We start from the raw sequence: 15,854 nt of genomic DNA on the forward strand, positions 1-15,854 counted from the left end.
TGTAATGTTTCAAGTCCCTTCACTAAATATATGTTAAATGAACTAATTTACAATACTGTTGAAGAGCTCTTACCTATTATATGCCTGCTTGCAAAGATCTCCGACGTAGCTAGAACATGAGAGTTAATGAGAGCTTCATCAATCCGAAGAAAAGTCTGATCTCCACTTGCTCCAATCCAAGTAGCTTTGCGTCCATATTTAGATCCAATATTAGGCATGGATGCTGGCTTTGCATTCCAGTATGGCATATCCAAAATTGGTCTGCCAAGCTGTCCCTTCTAAAGCAAGAATTCAGTAATTAGTGAATACTAGCAACAATAGTTTCAGATGGATAAAATAGCAGTTTCAATATACAAAATGGAAAATTGGAAAAAGATGACCCATTTAAAGTTTACTTCATAATGCCATCAAACTGTGGCATGTGGCCTCAGGGGAAGGGGCGGCACAGGGGGTGGGGCCACAGGTCAGGCACCACTGACCCCTCCCCCCTTCCCCCCACACTTTTAGGGAGTTCCAGCACTCCTGGGGTGAGGTATTATCTTTTATTGGCCCAACATCAGTTACTGAGAGACACACGTTTTTGAGTTTATACAGAGCTCTTCTTCAGGTCTGGGAAACTAACTAACTCAAAATATGGCTGCTAAATGCAAGGTTTGAACAGACTGTTTAGCATAAGTAATTAAACATTTCAAGGGACCATTCAAGGTGAAGTGGCTTGTTAACACCACACCAGTCATAGGGAGAGAATGAAGAGGAGAGTAAGCAGCTGGGGAGGGGGGAGCTTGTTGTTAGTGGGTTGCAGATTGTTGTAATAAGCCCTAAATCCAGAGCCTCTATTCAACTGATGATTTTTAGTGTCTGGCAAAGTTATGAATGTGAGCTACATCCTACAATTTTTAACCTTAAGAGTTTGAATCAGCCCTACCATTGGTGTGAGGAAACAGAAGGTACTGCCTCCCTAGCTGCCTCCCACAACTTCCCATGCAGCCCAAGCAGAAGCTCTGATATAAGCCAGGAGTGCTCTGAACAATATTAACCACCTTCTCACTGCATTATCTTCTCATGTAGAAGAAATATTCTACAGATGCCATGAAATCCCACCACGTTAGTTTGAAGATAGTTTTGACATTAATGCCAATTAGAAGGGAAAAAAAAACAGTTCCCCCTGTAAACCATTTAAATTTGATATGGGACCCACTTACTAATAAATAAGGAACAGCAGGAGATTTTCACAGGTTTTCATGCTTTTCTAACCAGATTTAAAATAAAGACACACAAACACTTAATGTACACAGACATAAGTTAGGTATATGCAAATGTGTGCAACTGTGAAAAATCTTTCTAAAAACTATTTACTGTAACTCTAGTTTTTTATCTATATATTGTACACTTATTTCCAAAAGTAAAAAGAAATGTTTCCTTACAGAGAAACTTCCAAATGTGAAGACCTGTCCATCCATTAAGAGAATGGCTGTATGGTTGCTTCCCGCAGTAACTTGTGTGCTAGGACCTGGTAATGCCTGCACCAGAGTGGGACACCCCCTATGTCAAAATAAAACCACACCAGTATCAGTGCATCTTCATGCAACATTTAACACATGCAGTATTAATGTTAGTAAATGTGCAGTTGATCACAAAGTAATATTGTTATTGTCATTTGTCAGACACTATCTGGAATACTAGTTGTATTACCATGCAACTGAATATTTGGCTAGTATTCCAGTCCCAAGCATGGCAGGCAATACAACTGGATGACACTCTACCCCAGCTGTCTAGGGAGGGGCAGAGGGGGAGAGAAGATCCTGGTTCTGCATCTCTCAAATGAAGGGAAAGGCATTAGACCATCCCTCTTTCCCCAAAAGTCCATAGATACTAGAAAGAATAATCTCACCAGAAGACCTGAAAAGTCTTCTGTGCACCTCCCAAATACAGATATGTTTAAGGAAAACATCAAAGTCCCTCTACCTGTCTCTCAGCAATTGGAGTGGAAGTAGTGAGTGTATCTGAGGGAAAGGACAGTAGTGGTGAGTGGGGGGGAAACCCTGAAGTGATAGATGAGAAAAGAAGCAGTGAGATTGAGAGGTGAGAAAGAAAAAAAAACCCAAAACACTGAGGTGAGCAAGTTAAAGGCCTGATAAGTCAACACTGACTTCAATGGGCTTTGGATCATGGCCTAAGTGCTTGCCTACACTTGCAAATTGTTTCAGATTAAGGTAGGGTCTAAATTTAAAGTGGAACAGCTATTTCTGATAGGTTTCAGAGTAACAGCCGTGTTAGTCTGTATTCGCAAAAAGAAAAGGAGTACTTGTGGCACCTTAGAGACTAACCAATTTATTTGAGCATGAGCTTTTGTGAGCTACAGTGAGCTGTAGCTCACGAAAGCTCATGCTCAACTAAATTGGTTAGTCTGTAAGGTGCCACAAGTACTCCTTTTCTTTTAGCTATTTCTGAATAACCCGATGTTAAGTATCCTCACACCTTCTTGTCAACTGTCTAAATGGGCCATCTTAATTATCACTACAAAAGCTTTTTCTCCTGCTGATAATAGCTCATCTTAACTAATTAGCCTCTCACAGTTTGTATGGTAACTTCCAAGGTGCGTGTGCATGTTCCATTCTACGCATCGGATGAAGTGGGCTGTAGCCCATGAAAGCTTATACTCTAATAAATTTGTTAGTCTCTAAGGTGCCACAAGTACTTCTGTTCTTTTTGCGGATATAGACTAACACGGCTGCTACTCTGAAACCCATGTGTAGAGAATCCCTGATGACTAGAGGGAAGGACAATGGATATATTAGGCATGAAAAAAATGAGAGAAGATATAAAGAGAATACAAGGTAAGGAAGGACACTGAATATGACAGGAAAAATACACAAAGATATATAATGAAGGAAAGAAAATCTGAAGCCAAGGGTAAAAGCGGTAATGTACAAGTGAAATGTACTTTGGCACGTCACATTATTTAAGATGCTGTAGAAAACTCAGTTCTTATTGGTCAGCAATATGCTCATTTGGACAGACATGGTTCCCTCTGCACAAAGGTTATCATTCTAAAATAGTTAAAGTACTAAAACACCAGATATTCTGATGATAATCAGAAACAAAAATGAGGGAAATTTAGTTTTATTATATAAATATAAAGCATTTAGTGAGTTAATGTGATGTTAAGGCTAGAATTTGAAACACTGAAAACAAGGGAAAATTAAGTGAGGAGCTTATAGGAACATTATCTCTGCACAATCCTGTATATTTTATGGGATACATACAACAAAACAAACAGTAAATATATTAAATTACACATTTAGGGCTCGATCCTGAGGTGCTCTGCACCTTTGAGCACCAGGCACTTTAACATTAAAGGAGGAATAAAATATTATATACTTACACATTGACAGTATGGCAGATTTGGCATTACTATGAGAACTTTGGGCTGGTCTACACTTAAAAATGTTACTGATATAACTGTCAGAGATGTGACTTTTTTGCTGAGCCCTAATTTAGACTAAGTTATGCTGGTATAATGCACCTTATACTGGCATAGCTTATTTCTGTTCTGGAACTGGTATAAACTGCACTGTTATAACTGCCTTTACGTTGGTATAACTGTGATCACACTGGGGAGAAGTGCGTAGGGGTGCCACAAAACTTTTACATGTAGACAAGTCCTTTGACTTTATTTACAGACTTTTGTTTAAAATGATAACTTATATTACTGCACTTTTGCTACTTAATCTTATTTGGCTCAGGAGGACTGGAATAAGCTATACCAGCAAAAGCCTAGTTTTGCCAGTATAAGCAGCATCCACATTAGGAGCACTTTTCTGGTAGAATACAGTAACTCCTCACTTAAAGTCATCCCGGTTAATGTTGTTTTGTTATTATGTTGCTGACCAATTAGGGAACATGCTTGTTTAAAGTTGCACAATGCTCCCTTATAACGTGGTTTGGCAGCCGCCTGCTTTGTCCATTGCTTGCAGGAAGAGCAGCCCATTGGAGCTAGCTGGTGGGGGCTTAGAGCCAGGGTGCACCGGCAGCCCCCCTATCAACTCCCCGCTCCCTAAGTTCCCTGTGTGGCAGCTGCCCAGCAGGCTATCAATTGCCAGGCAGCTTAGCTGTCCCACCCCCCACTGCCGTGTGCTGCTCCCAGGAGCCTCCTGCTTGCTGTGCAAGGGAGGGCGGGAAAGAGGGGTGTTATTGTCAGGGTGTCCCCATCTCTCCCACTCCTGCACCCCATCTCCACAGAGCAGGGGGAAAGGAGGAGACACAACAGGGCTCAGGAGGGAGGGAGCTTCCTGGCAGGAGCTGCTGTCTCAACTGTATTTTCCACTGCATGCATCCGATGAAGTGAGCTGTAGCTCTGGAAAGCTTATGCTCACATAAATGTGTTAGTATCTAAGGTGCCACAAGTACTCCTTTTCTTTTTGCGGAAACAGACTGCTACTCTGAAACCTGTCGCAACTTGCTGATCTACTTAAAAAGACTTAGAGTGCCATGCTGTCTCCCCTCCCTCCATTCGTGCTGCCTTGTAGAGTGTGAGGCTTCATTAACAACAATGTGTCAACTCTTGAGGGGTCAGCCAAGTGCTAATTCATCATTTAACAGTAAGGCATTCCCTGGGAAATATCTCACCCTCTGACTTCACCACCTCAACCAAGCTTCACAATCATCCTTGGTGTGTACAGTATTAAATTGCTTGTTTAAAACTTATACTGTGTATATGTGTGTGTGTATAAATACATATATTAGTCTGACCAAAAAAATTTCCCTGGAACCTAACCCCCTCATTTACATTAATTCTTATGGGGAAATTGGAGTCGCTTAACATCATTTCACTTAAAGTAGCATTTTTCAGGAACATAACTACGTTAACCGAGGAGTTACTGTATACTGGCAAAGCACTTCAAGGATGTAGTCTAAATTGTCTCTGACTTTAATATGTGCTTCCACAACCATACATACTCTTCTTACCCTCTTCCTCTCCTGTCCTGTCCCCCTCACCTAGCTTCCCTGCAAACGTTTTCCATTTAGCTTATCGTCTCATAAGCCTATCCAAAAAACCACAAACCGTGAAGCACAACGTTTGCTGCCATCACATTGTTCACTTTGTGTGTTATATCTTTTCCTCCACGCTGTGTCTATCTTGCCTATTTCGATAGTATGCTCTTCAGAGCAAGGACCATCTACTACTCTGTGTTTGTACAGTGCCTAGCACAATGGGACCTCATTCTTGGTTGGTCTTTAAAGAAACTTCTACATATTATTATGTTTCTTACAATAGTTCCTACTGAAGTTCTTAAGGGCATAAGGATTCCAGCACATATTTTTACCTTGTGGAACTCACAAGGTTGGCAGATTTTTTGGCACTGAAATCTTTATCCACTACAGTCTTAATATGTCTGGAAAACCAAAATGCATGAAGGGAGTCTGCAATAACTTTCAAAAACATTTCATCTTTGGGCCCAGACAATGTATAGAAATTTTCAAACCAAAGAAAAAGCTAAACACTTTGAATTGTATGACAGTTTTCTTAAACTAAAGTTTCTGAAATACTTTGGGGACTGAAATTTTCCCTGGTTGCTAACTGCCAGAAGGCAGGCACTGTTTGTTCTTAAAAAGTCTGAGCAAAGTCCCTTCCTGCTATTTTTTTGAGTAACTGGTAATAGAGGGAACCACTTTTCCACAGATCAAAATTCCTGTAACCATTTTTTTTTTTTAAAAAGACACAGCAACACAACATTTAGACCTTTGTATGAACAGTTCTTTGAAGACTAAATGCTTTTAGCTTATTCTAGAGGAAAATAAAGTTGAAAACAGCTGACAGATTTTGCATATGCGCAGGAGATATTTTCTAAAATTTTTAGCAGAGCTCAAGGAAGTCCTGCCCTATTTATGTCACTCCTATAGAATCACAGAATCATAGAATATCAGGGTTGGAAGGGACCTCAGGAGGTCATCTAGTCCAACCCCCTGCTCAAAGCAGGACCAATCCCCAGTTAAATCATCCCAGCCAGGGCTTTGTCAAGCCTGACCTTAAAAACTTCTAAGGAAGGAGATTCTACCACCTCCCTAGGTAACGCATTCCAGTGTTTCACCACCCTCATAGTGAAAAAGTTTTTCCTAATATTCAAACTAAACCTCCCACACTGCAACTTGAGACCATTACTCCTTGTCCTGTCCTCTTCTACCACTGAGAACAGTCTAGAACCATCCTCTCTGGAACCACCTCTCAGGTAGCTGAAAGCAGCTATCAAATCTCCCCTCATTCTTCTCTTCTGCAGACTAAACAATCCCAGTTCCCTCAGCCTCTTCTCATAAGTCATGTGTTCCAGACCCCTAATCATTTTTGTTGCCCTTCGCTGGACTCTCTCCAATTTATCCACATCCTTCTTGTAGTGTGGGGCCCAAAACTGGACACAGTACTCCAGATGAGGCCTCACCAATATCGAATAGAGGGGGACGATCACGTCCCTCGATCTGCTGGCTATGCCCCTACTTATACATCCCAAAATGCCATTGGCCTTCTTGGCAACAAGGGCACACTGCTGACTCATATCCAGCTTCTCATCCACTGTCACCCCTAGGTCCTTTTCTGCAGAACTGCTGCCTAGCCATTCGGTCCCTAGTCTGTAGCGGTGCATTGGGTTCTTCCATCCTAAGTGCAGGACCCTGCACTTATCCTTATTGAACCTCATCAGATTTATTTTGGCCCAATCCTCCAATTTGCCTAGGTCCCTCTGTATCCTATCCCTGCCCTCCAGCGTATCTACCACTCCTCCTAGTTTAGTATCATCCGCAAATTTGCTGAGAGTGCAATCCACACCATCCTCCAGATCATTTATGAAGGTATTGAACAAAACCGGCCCCAGGACCGAACCCTGGGGCACTCCACTTGACACCTGAATATTCTCCCTACCTCATCTCCTCAGTAATGGAGAATATATCCATTATATGTAATCCAATTCATAGATATGGAATGAAATTCAATAGTACAAATGTGTTCTTTAACCTATTTACAACATACCTGGAATTAACGTCTCCATGTCCCAGCTGCCCATGCTGCCCATATCCAAATGTGTAAACATCACCATTCTCCATCAAAACCACTAAAAATAAAATGTTTTGTTTTCAGAATATTTTTTTCCTGACAATTTGAAGGACCTCACACATGCCTGGATTTGATGTGTACTTTATATTACTAAAAATATTTGTATAGGGTAATAATTTTACCCTCTTTGGTTTTAACTTATTAAGTTCTTGATCCTGCAAAGACTTGCATACAATTAACTTTAAACCTGAGAGTAGTCCCACTGAAGCCTTTCCCTGGTAAGAAAAAAGCTATTGAAATGTTTAACACTAATTACGTTTTTCATCTGTTAATTTAAACAAATAGATTACAGAACTATCCGTGTCAAACATGTTTTGTTCAACAGTTTAATTACAAAAATCATCAAATTTTCATTCGAACAAAACAAAAAGTAGCAATCAGAGCAAAATTAGAAAAAGTAACGGCTGAATTAAATTACCAGTTAACTGACTGCCATAAACATTTATTACATTTGTTTGCCTACTAAGAACCTGTGCAGACTGATTTTCATCTTTCTGCGGAAAAATATTATCCTACCATTAAAGTCCACTTTTTCAAGGCTACTAATTTCTCATTCATCTGTTCCTCATATGTCTTGTTTCTGTGTGTTTAAGTTTCTTCACAAGAGTTCTTTAGTACTGTACAACACACAATACAGTACCTGCCCAATCATATTGTCAGCATGAAACAATTTTCTTGAATAAAACAAGGATAATATTTTTGCACAGTTGCTTTTGTGATTATAACTGTACTTTAAAACAATTTTTTCCATGCTAGAGATAATTTGGGAGCCTCCAATCAGTTATAATGCTGGATTATAATTTGTTCCAATGGCACTCCAAATTACACTTAATCCAAAAACTCACTAAAATTATTATAACAATAAATATTGCCTTTGGTCAAATTCTGAACCTACTCTGTTTGGAATTGAGGGCCCATGGATGCATAGCAGATGCAGTTCCACCACACAGAGGTTAAGAATTTATGTGGGCCACATGGAATACCCATCCCCTGCACAGTTCAGAATTCTGCAACTGGCACAGTTCAGAGTGGCAACTGGCAGGAAGAGTGGAGTGCAGTAGCACTAGAGGATGGTTTCTTAACCACTGTATGGTTTCTTAACCCTCCTTCAGTGGTGAAGAGGACCGAAGTTGCCTGCAGATGTTAATCCAACCTAATCACTCCTTTGCACCCACACAGAGATGGCTAATCAAGATATCCAATAGAATGCTGAAGACTGGAATTACAGTAGAACCTCAGAGTTATGAATACCAGAGTTACGAACTGACCAATCAACCACTCACCTCATTTGAAACAGAAGTACACAATCAGGCGGCAGCAGCAGAGATGGAAAAAAAATACAGTACAGTACTGTATTAAATATAAACTACTTAAAATAATAAATAAATAAATAAATAAATAAATAAATAAAGGGAAAGCAGCATTTTTCTTCTGCATAGTAAAGTTCCAAATCTGTATGAAGTCAATGTTCAGTTGTAAACTTTTGAAAGAACAACCATAATGTTTTGTTCAGAGTTACGGACAATTTAAGAATTACGAACAACCTCCATTCCCGGGGTATTCATAACTCTGAGGTTCTACTGTACCCCAAAAATACCAATGATTTGAAACTTACTTGGGTAAGGATTAACACCACCTTTCCTTAAAGGAGGCAGTTCATGGTAGTTATATGAGTGGAAGGGCACATGATCACATAATTTTTTCAACAAGTGCACACATTAGATAAAAGCTGTAGCTTTGTACCTGAATGGTGAAACCCACAACTGACTTGTACTGCCCGGAGTTCACAGTCAAAATGGACAGCTCCTGGAGGATAGGTTGTGATTTTGCTGGCATCCTTCTCACCCCTTTCTCCACTTCCGTCTACAAACATATAATTCATAGTTATATTCCAATTCTTTTCAAGAAGCAAATTTAAGAATAATGAACAATGAGCAAGGGTGGGAAACGAAAACGTATGAATAAGGTAACAGCAAGAACAACCTGCAGTACAGCAGGTTAAAGAGGTCAAAATGCATATACTGGTAATAAAGCAGATTTTGAGATATGATACACTGAAATTCTATTTGCAAACAGAATCTGCTAATGGACACGGTTCTGAACTGGGAAAAAACTAGTTAATAACTTCTGCAGAATGAACAAGTTAATTTAACTCAGCAAAACAGGAACTAATATAATGTATGGGTGTTAAATACACAGACTTGTTGCATGAAAATTGTACTGTACCTCCACTTCTTTAAGAAAATTACAACAGTCGCGCATATAGTGCTGTCAATTTACAAATAAATTAGCCATTCCACTATCTACTCCTTTTTATACAAACACAATGGTGTGTATGTGTGTGAGAGAGATTTTTACGAGTTTGAGTTGGCCATGTTACTTCTGTTTTACAAAACCATAAATGCATTTCATTCCAAACAAGTGCTAGTAAACCCTTTGTCACAAAACCCATTGAAATTTGTTTAAGATACATTTTTCAGAATCTATTTTAGTGGGTTTTTTTAAAAAAATTAGCACTACTGCTTTCCATGTAAAGACAGATTGCACTAGGTACCATGTACAGACTTAGAGATGACAAAATAAATAGAATATCTTTGTAAACTTCTGGAAATTAACTAAAATACCTTTTCTATAAATTAGGGTGTCATTTTAGAATACTGTAAAACAGACTGGCAATGAAGTTATATTTGCACATAGAAATGAGGGAAGGAGCTTGCATAATACATGCAGGAAGCTAGCAAAACAGAAGACCAGGCAGCAAGCTCCTGGTCATTACACCAGCTGGTGAAGTGAAGAAAGCTGGTTGGGAAAGCTCCATGGAAAGAGTGAGAGTATAGTTACTATCCTTTAATTTGCCAGTCTTGCCACTGTTGCTGGCCACAATGGCACCAGAGCATCCTGCTGCTGCTACTACTACAAAAGGTCAGTAAACACTTGTAGATACTGTTTTGCCATGAAGACCTTAAAAAGCCACAGAACTTTGTTTGACAGGAACTAGTATCGAAAAGAAAGACAAAATTCACAAAGTGAGCGAGGAAATTGCCCCATCCATTTTAGGATTACAATGACCACTGCTTTATTACCAAAAGTTGATGGAAACCAACTACTTGCAGCAAGCTTTGAAAGCATACGTGTCAATACGTTTGACATAAGTCTTCTGTTATCCAAATGTAATTTTTTACTGAGTAATTAACATTTGTAAACCAGAAGTATCAAAAAAGGCTTACTTATAGATGGTAAACCTACAGAAAATCAAAGAGAAGCCTTGAATTAATGAATCTGCAATATAAACAATATTTTAGCAACTGCAACAGATACGCATTGTACAAGATCATAAAATTAAGACAAGTAAATGAAATTACAATGCATATTCCAGACTTGAATTACCTGTCCCAATGAAAAAATTAGAAAGTTGTATAAATTTCTTTAGTTTTATTTAAACAAATTAGAAAAGACACAGAAAAATAAAATGACATACTTTATCAAAGAAAAAAGAAAAAACAAAGATGATGTAGGGTGTCAAACATACGTACTTTTAAATTAAACAAACATATAAAATGTGTTTTTCTCCTCAGGTTACAGAAGATTAACAAGAAAAGAGCAGAATAATTTTTGTGCATTTCTCTGAAAACAAAGATTCAGTGGATGGAAGAAATGACTCGGAGGATGGGCATATGTCCCTCCTAGTCAATAAGGAAGACCAAATACCTTTGTGCTTGTCCCGCTTATGCTTTAGCTGTGCTGGATGGGGTCTGACTCTGGCTAGAGCCTGCTCTCGATGATTCATAAAAATAGGACCAGGAAATACAAGGGGGCCTGAGGAGAAACATTTTGCACATGCATAGGAAAGCTCACAAAATGGAAACAGTGTGTTCAAACAAAAAATAATTCAAATTAGAAGTGTGAAAAAATGATTCTAATTCTACATTGCTCTTGTGCTTTACAAGGTCAAAAATAAGTTAATTTGATAATTCTTGAAGACAAGACCAAAATATTATTCAAAGATGCAGTAATTTTCTCACATAAGATACAGATTTTTACCTTGATTTAGAAACATGGAACCTTACTAAAGCCCATAGGACTACACGAATTGTAAGCTGGAGAAGAATTTGGCCCTAAATAGTTAACATTCTGTCTTACAGCTAAAGAAATTTTATATACCATACATTGTAGGCTATTCTATTATACTGCAAAGTATTCATTTGGCACAAAATATTAAAATATCACCATATCAACACTAAAACAAAGAAAATCATATGGTTGGTCACATTTCCTAAATTTGAAATTCAGAAATTATGTCCATCTAATTATCAACTACCTAGAGACATTCTTTGTGGGGAAGCTGTTATATAAAACTATGCACTTTGGTGGTTTATTATATTGACATATTTACAACGGAATGCTTCAAATCTAAAATTATTTTTTAAACTTTTCTTGTAAAGGACATAATTTGGAGAACACATTTACACTTGAATATATTTTATTTTATTATTTTAAAGATCCCAGGACAATTTTTGTTGAGATACTCTCTCCAAAAATGTGATAAGATATATTAAAATGTCTTGTAGCTGCATTACGTAAAACTTTTAAAATAATTCTGTATGAAATTTCGCTTGTATATCACGTGTTATTTTCCACCATGTATTCTTTGTAACCAGAGACATTCAAATGTAGGGCCTCATCCTTCTCCCACTGAAATCAATGAGTTTTATCATTGACCTCAAAAGAGAAGTCAGAATCTGTGTTTACAGTCCACTACCCATATCCCTTCCCTCCTTTGAGCTTCTTGAAGAGAGCATAATCTCATTGACCTGAATACTATTTCATTCACTCTTTCATGCGTGCAAATATTCATAAGTTCCATTGTGTACATCTGAATTCTCTTTCCTCCACTCAACTAAACCAGCCCTCATCAAGAATACTAATCAACTCTTCCTGACAATCTCCAGGCTTCTATTACAGCCTAGCCCCTGACAATCTGTCTTATCTGTATCAAGGTCATTTGCACCTTTTTGTATCAGTTCTCTCCTCAGATTTCAGAACCCCTGAACACTTAACTCTCCTGCTATTTCTCCCAACCTCTACCTTTTGTCACACTTTGGTAGTTTTTCATGATCATCCTAATCCATTCATCTCACTATGTTGGTGTAGCAGAGAAGATTGCCTCTTCCTCTTCTATCGCAATCTATACCCATTGTCATAGCTTTAACTAACATCTCTACCCCAGTGACTCAGATATTATTCTCCACTGGACCATTCCCTTTCTGTTCAGTCTATTTCCCATATCCTGGATGTCTTGCCATATGCTCAAACTCAATATATCAAAAACTTAACACTTCTGTATCCCCAAATCTCTTTTGCATCTAAAACTCTCCCTGTCCTAACACTCAATTCTGGTAATATTTTTCACTCTTCTCCCTTTCTTCTCATACAGCTATCATTACATCAGGTTTTATCTTCACAACATCATCACAAATCTAACAGTCCAGAGGGAGTAGTAGCCAGGGAAGAGGAAACTGGGAAAAGGAACATGAGGGGAGCAGGGTGGGCAAATTGGGTCTAGCAGGGCGAAGAGACTAGAAATGGGGAGGGAGGAGAAGGAGGATTTTATATTTGTATTAGAGGTTATAATGATTGACGGTTATAATAATGTATTCTGTATTAAATGTATTAATGTATGATTTGATTTCATCCTGACAGCCACCCTTTTTTATTTCAAGGCAGGAATAGACCAGAATAGTCCTTATGGCTGATTATGGTCACCTTTTGTTTTAGGATAAGATTTCAAAAAAAGAAAAAAAAAAAAAAAAGGCAGCGATCATCATTCTGGGTGTATTAGCAGGATTGTAATTCTTCCACTCTTCTCGCACTGATTAGGCCTCAACTGGAGTATTATGTCCAGTTCTGGGCGCCACATTTCAGGAAAGAGGTGGAGAAATTGGAGAAAGTCCAGACAAGAGCAACAAAAATAATTAAAGGTCTAGAATACTTGACCTATGAGGGAAGATTGGAAAAACTGGTTTGTTTAGTCTGGAGAAGAGAAGACAGAAGGGACATCATAACAGTTTTCAAGTACATAAAAGGTTGTTACAAGGAGGAGGGAGAAAAATTGTTCTTTTTAACTTCTGAGGATAAAACAAGAAGCAATGGGCTTAAATTGCAGCAAGAATGGGTTAGGTTGAACATTACAAAAAGCTTCCTGTCAAGGTGGCTAATCACTGGAATAAATTGCCCAAGGAGGTTAGGAAATCTCCATCATTGAAGGTTTTTAAAAGCAGGTTAGACAATAACCTCTCAGGGATAGACTAGATAATACTTAGTCCTGCCATGAGTGCAGGTGGTTGGACTAAATGACCTCTGGAGGGCACTTCCAGTCCTACAAATTTATGATTGTATGATTATGTATTCCTAACATGGTTTGAATAGTGTGGAGTAATAAGGCTTGTGGCCACACACTGAACAATGAGGATAAAATTAAATATCAAATAGCTGCTCAATGAGTGAGCACCGATATTCTGTTCACTGTATGAAGAGGTCCTGTAGAAAGAAATTAGTATGTGATCATGTAACTAAAGACTATACCATAATGTGTACACACAAGGGGTCCAAATTAAGGTTGCCCAAGCATTTCCTAAGTTAATCATGCCCTCAAGACAGTCTTTTAATATAATTTAGTACATGTAAGGTATACATATACAAGTACACATAGTCTGTAATATACATTAAAACACGTCAAACACTACCCTCATTGGGGATAGAGTCTACGGCAAATCAGACATTTTAAAATGTAACTGAATTATCTAAAAGTTGGGGTTTTATTTATTTTCACATTTGAAAAATTCACATAATTGAAGTGGAATTTCATCTAACTTTAAAATTTGCTTTTGGCTCAATGGCATGCATGTGCAATTTCAACAAATAAACTTCTTGTAAAATTGAAGCATCTATAAGCAGAAGCATGCAATAAAGTTCCTCCAAAACCATAAGAGTATCTATACTACTGTGATATATATTAAAGAGTGGATTCCAGTGTTTCAGAGTTTTTCATAAGATATCACTATATATTAACAGGTTTGTTTTATACTGGTTAGTTTGTGAGAGGTTTCTGTTTGAATTCACATGGACTAGGTAAAGGGAGTGAAATATCAAGGAAATATATTTGCTTTAAGTAAACATCAGAGTGAAGAGGCAAAGAACTCAGTTTTGTCTTGAGCTATCAAAAGTAAATTATGTAACAGTTAGGTGGGTTTGGTTTGTAAATACAAGATCCTTCACATACTATGAAAAAAAGTGCAATACTAGATACTGGAAACACATAATATACTATGAAAAAAGTACAACAGTAGATCCTGGAATCACCAAGATAATGCATTTAACTTATGTAACTATAAAGTTAACTTCATCAAATGTTTAATGAAAAAGTAACACTTTGAATAACATATTTTGCTGGAAATTAAGATGGTTATTCAGTGACATGTAATAAGCAGTACTATTGGTAACTTTATTTCAAGGAAAGGTCAACCAAGTGAAATCTTGGATAAATGTTAAATAGATTTAAATAATTTAACCTGTAATAATCCAGCTGCAATTACCGTGTGATTTTTTTCTTCAAAAATACACATTTTTATTGTGGTATTACTACCATTTAAAAAGCTGAAGTATTAGCCATATTAAAAATAGTTTTTAAAAGTTCAGCAGTAAGTGGTTAAGTATGTTACTTGATTACATATTAGAAAACCATTAGCCATCCATTGTTTTATGCAGTGTTGTAGCCGTGCTGGCCTCAAGGTATTAGAGAGACAAAGCAGGTGAGGTAAGGTCTTTTCTTGTACGAACTTCTGATGGTGTAAGAGACAAGCTTTCAAGCTTACACAGAGCTCTTCTTCAGGACCTGGAGAAGAACTCTATGTAATCTTGAAAGCTTTCTCTTACACCAGCAGAAGCTAGTCCTATAAAAGATATTACTTCATCCACCCGGTCCCTCTAACTAACTACCTGGCACAGACAGTGCCAGATTATGCTGTCTCAATGTCCAGCAGCTTTGGCTAAAAGTGTGATGCAACCAATTTCCAGATTTTTTTTGGTCTCACTTTAGGACAGTTACCACTAAGATTACAGACTTCTTTTAATATGGGAAGAACACAAGCACACCAAGGTCTAAATCACCAATTTTATATCACAGTGAGGGTAATCTAAGGGTTCCTGCATCAAACTGAGAATGCTATGAACTAAACTAAAAAGTAAATGAGGAGCATTTACTCTTACCATATTTTATAACACACTGAATTCTATAAATTTAATTCCTTTTTAGGAATGGTAAATTTAAATAAGCCTCTTCTCTCACGCTTTTGAGCAATAATAGAAGAATCTTTGAGCGGAAAAGAGACTGGCTGAAAATCCTAGGCTTCTTTTAAGTAATAAATATTACAACAACACCAAACATGAACTTAAAAAAAAATCAGTGGAACAATTGTGAAAGTAAAATAATCTAAGGCACCTCAATCTCAACGGTGTCCTGCTGCACCACAAAACAGGAGGCAGAATATCTGACTGCTTCATTGCCTGCTTTCCTGACAGAACGTGTCCATCCCAAGAAGAGCAGGATAAGAATTTAAGACTGGCTCTGCCTGAGACTAGAGAATATCTAGAGAAGGATGACTCCCATCCCCAACATGGCCAACCAAGGCAAGCCAGGAGAAGAGAAGTGAGAAATTAACCACCATTCATAGCTCCTTGATTCTCTGCATTA

At 38.0% G+C, this 15,854-nt stretch overlaps 1 protein-coding gene across 13 annotated transcripts in view; it reads right to left on the reverse strand.

Annotated features, from left to right (window-relative positions):
* MYCBP2 (MYC binding protein 2) overlaps positions 1 to 15,854 on the reverse strand; it is a 426,434-nt gene that overhangs the window by 284,979 nt on the left and 125,601 nt on the right. For 11 of the 13 annotated variants that reach the window (XM_077812622.1, XM_077812614.1, XM_077812596.1 and 8 more), the window contains exons 18-22: positions 10,814 to 10,921; positions 8,849 to 8,968; positions 7,022 to 7,103; positions 1,425 to 1,542; positions 74 to 278 (exon numbers count right to left, since the gene is read on the reverse strand). In XM_077812622.1, the coding sequence (XP_077668748.1) occupies positions 74 to 278; positions 1,425 to 1,542; positions 7,022 to 7,103; positions 8,849 to 8,968; positions 10,814 to 10,921 (633 nt within the window). The remainder of the gene's footprint in view (positions 1 to 73; positions 279 to 1,424; positions 1,543 to 7,021; positions 7,104 to 8,848; positions 8,969 to 10,813; positions 10,922 to 15,854) is intronic. The other 2 variants (XM_077812568.1, XM_077812542.1) reach the window with 1 other exon arrangement.

Source organism: Eretmochelys imbricata, chromosome 1 (assembly GCF_965152235.1).
Source record: "Eretmochelys imbricata isolate rEreImb1 chromosome 1, rEreImb1.hap1, whole genome shotgun sequence".
In the NCBI taxonomy this organism is placed as follows: domain Eukaryota; kingdom Metazoa; phylum Chordata; order Testudines; family Cheloniidae; genus Eretmochelys; species Eretmochelys imbricata.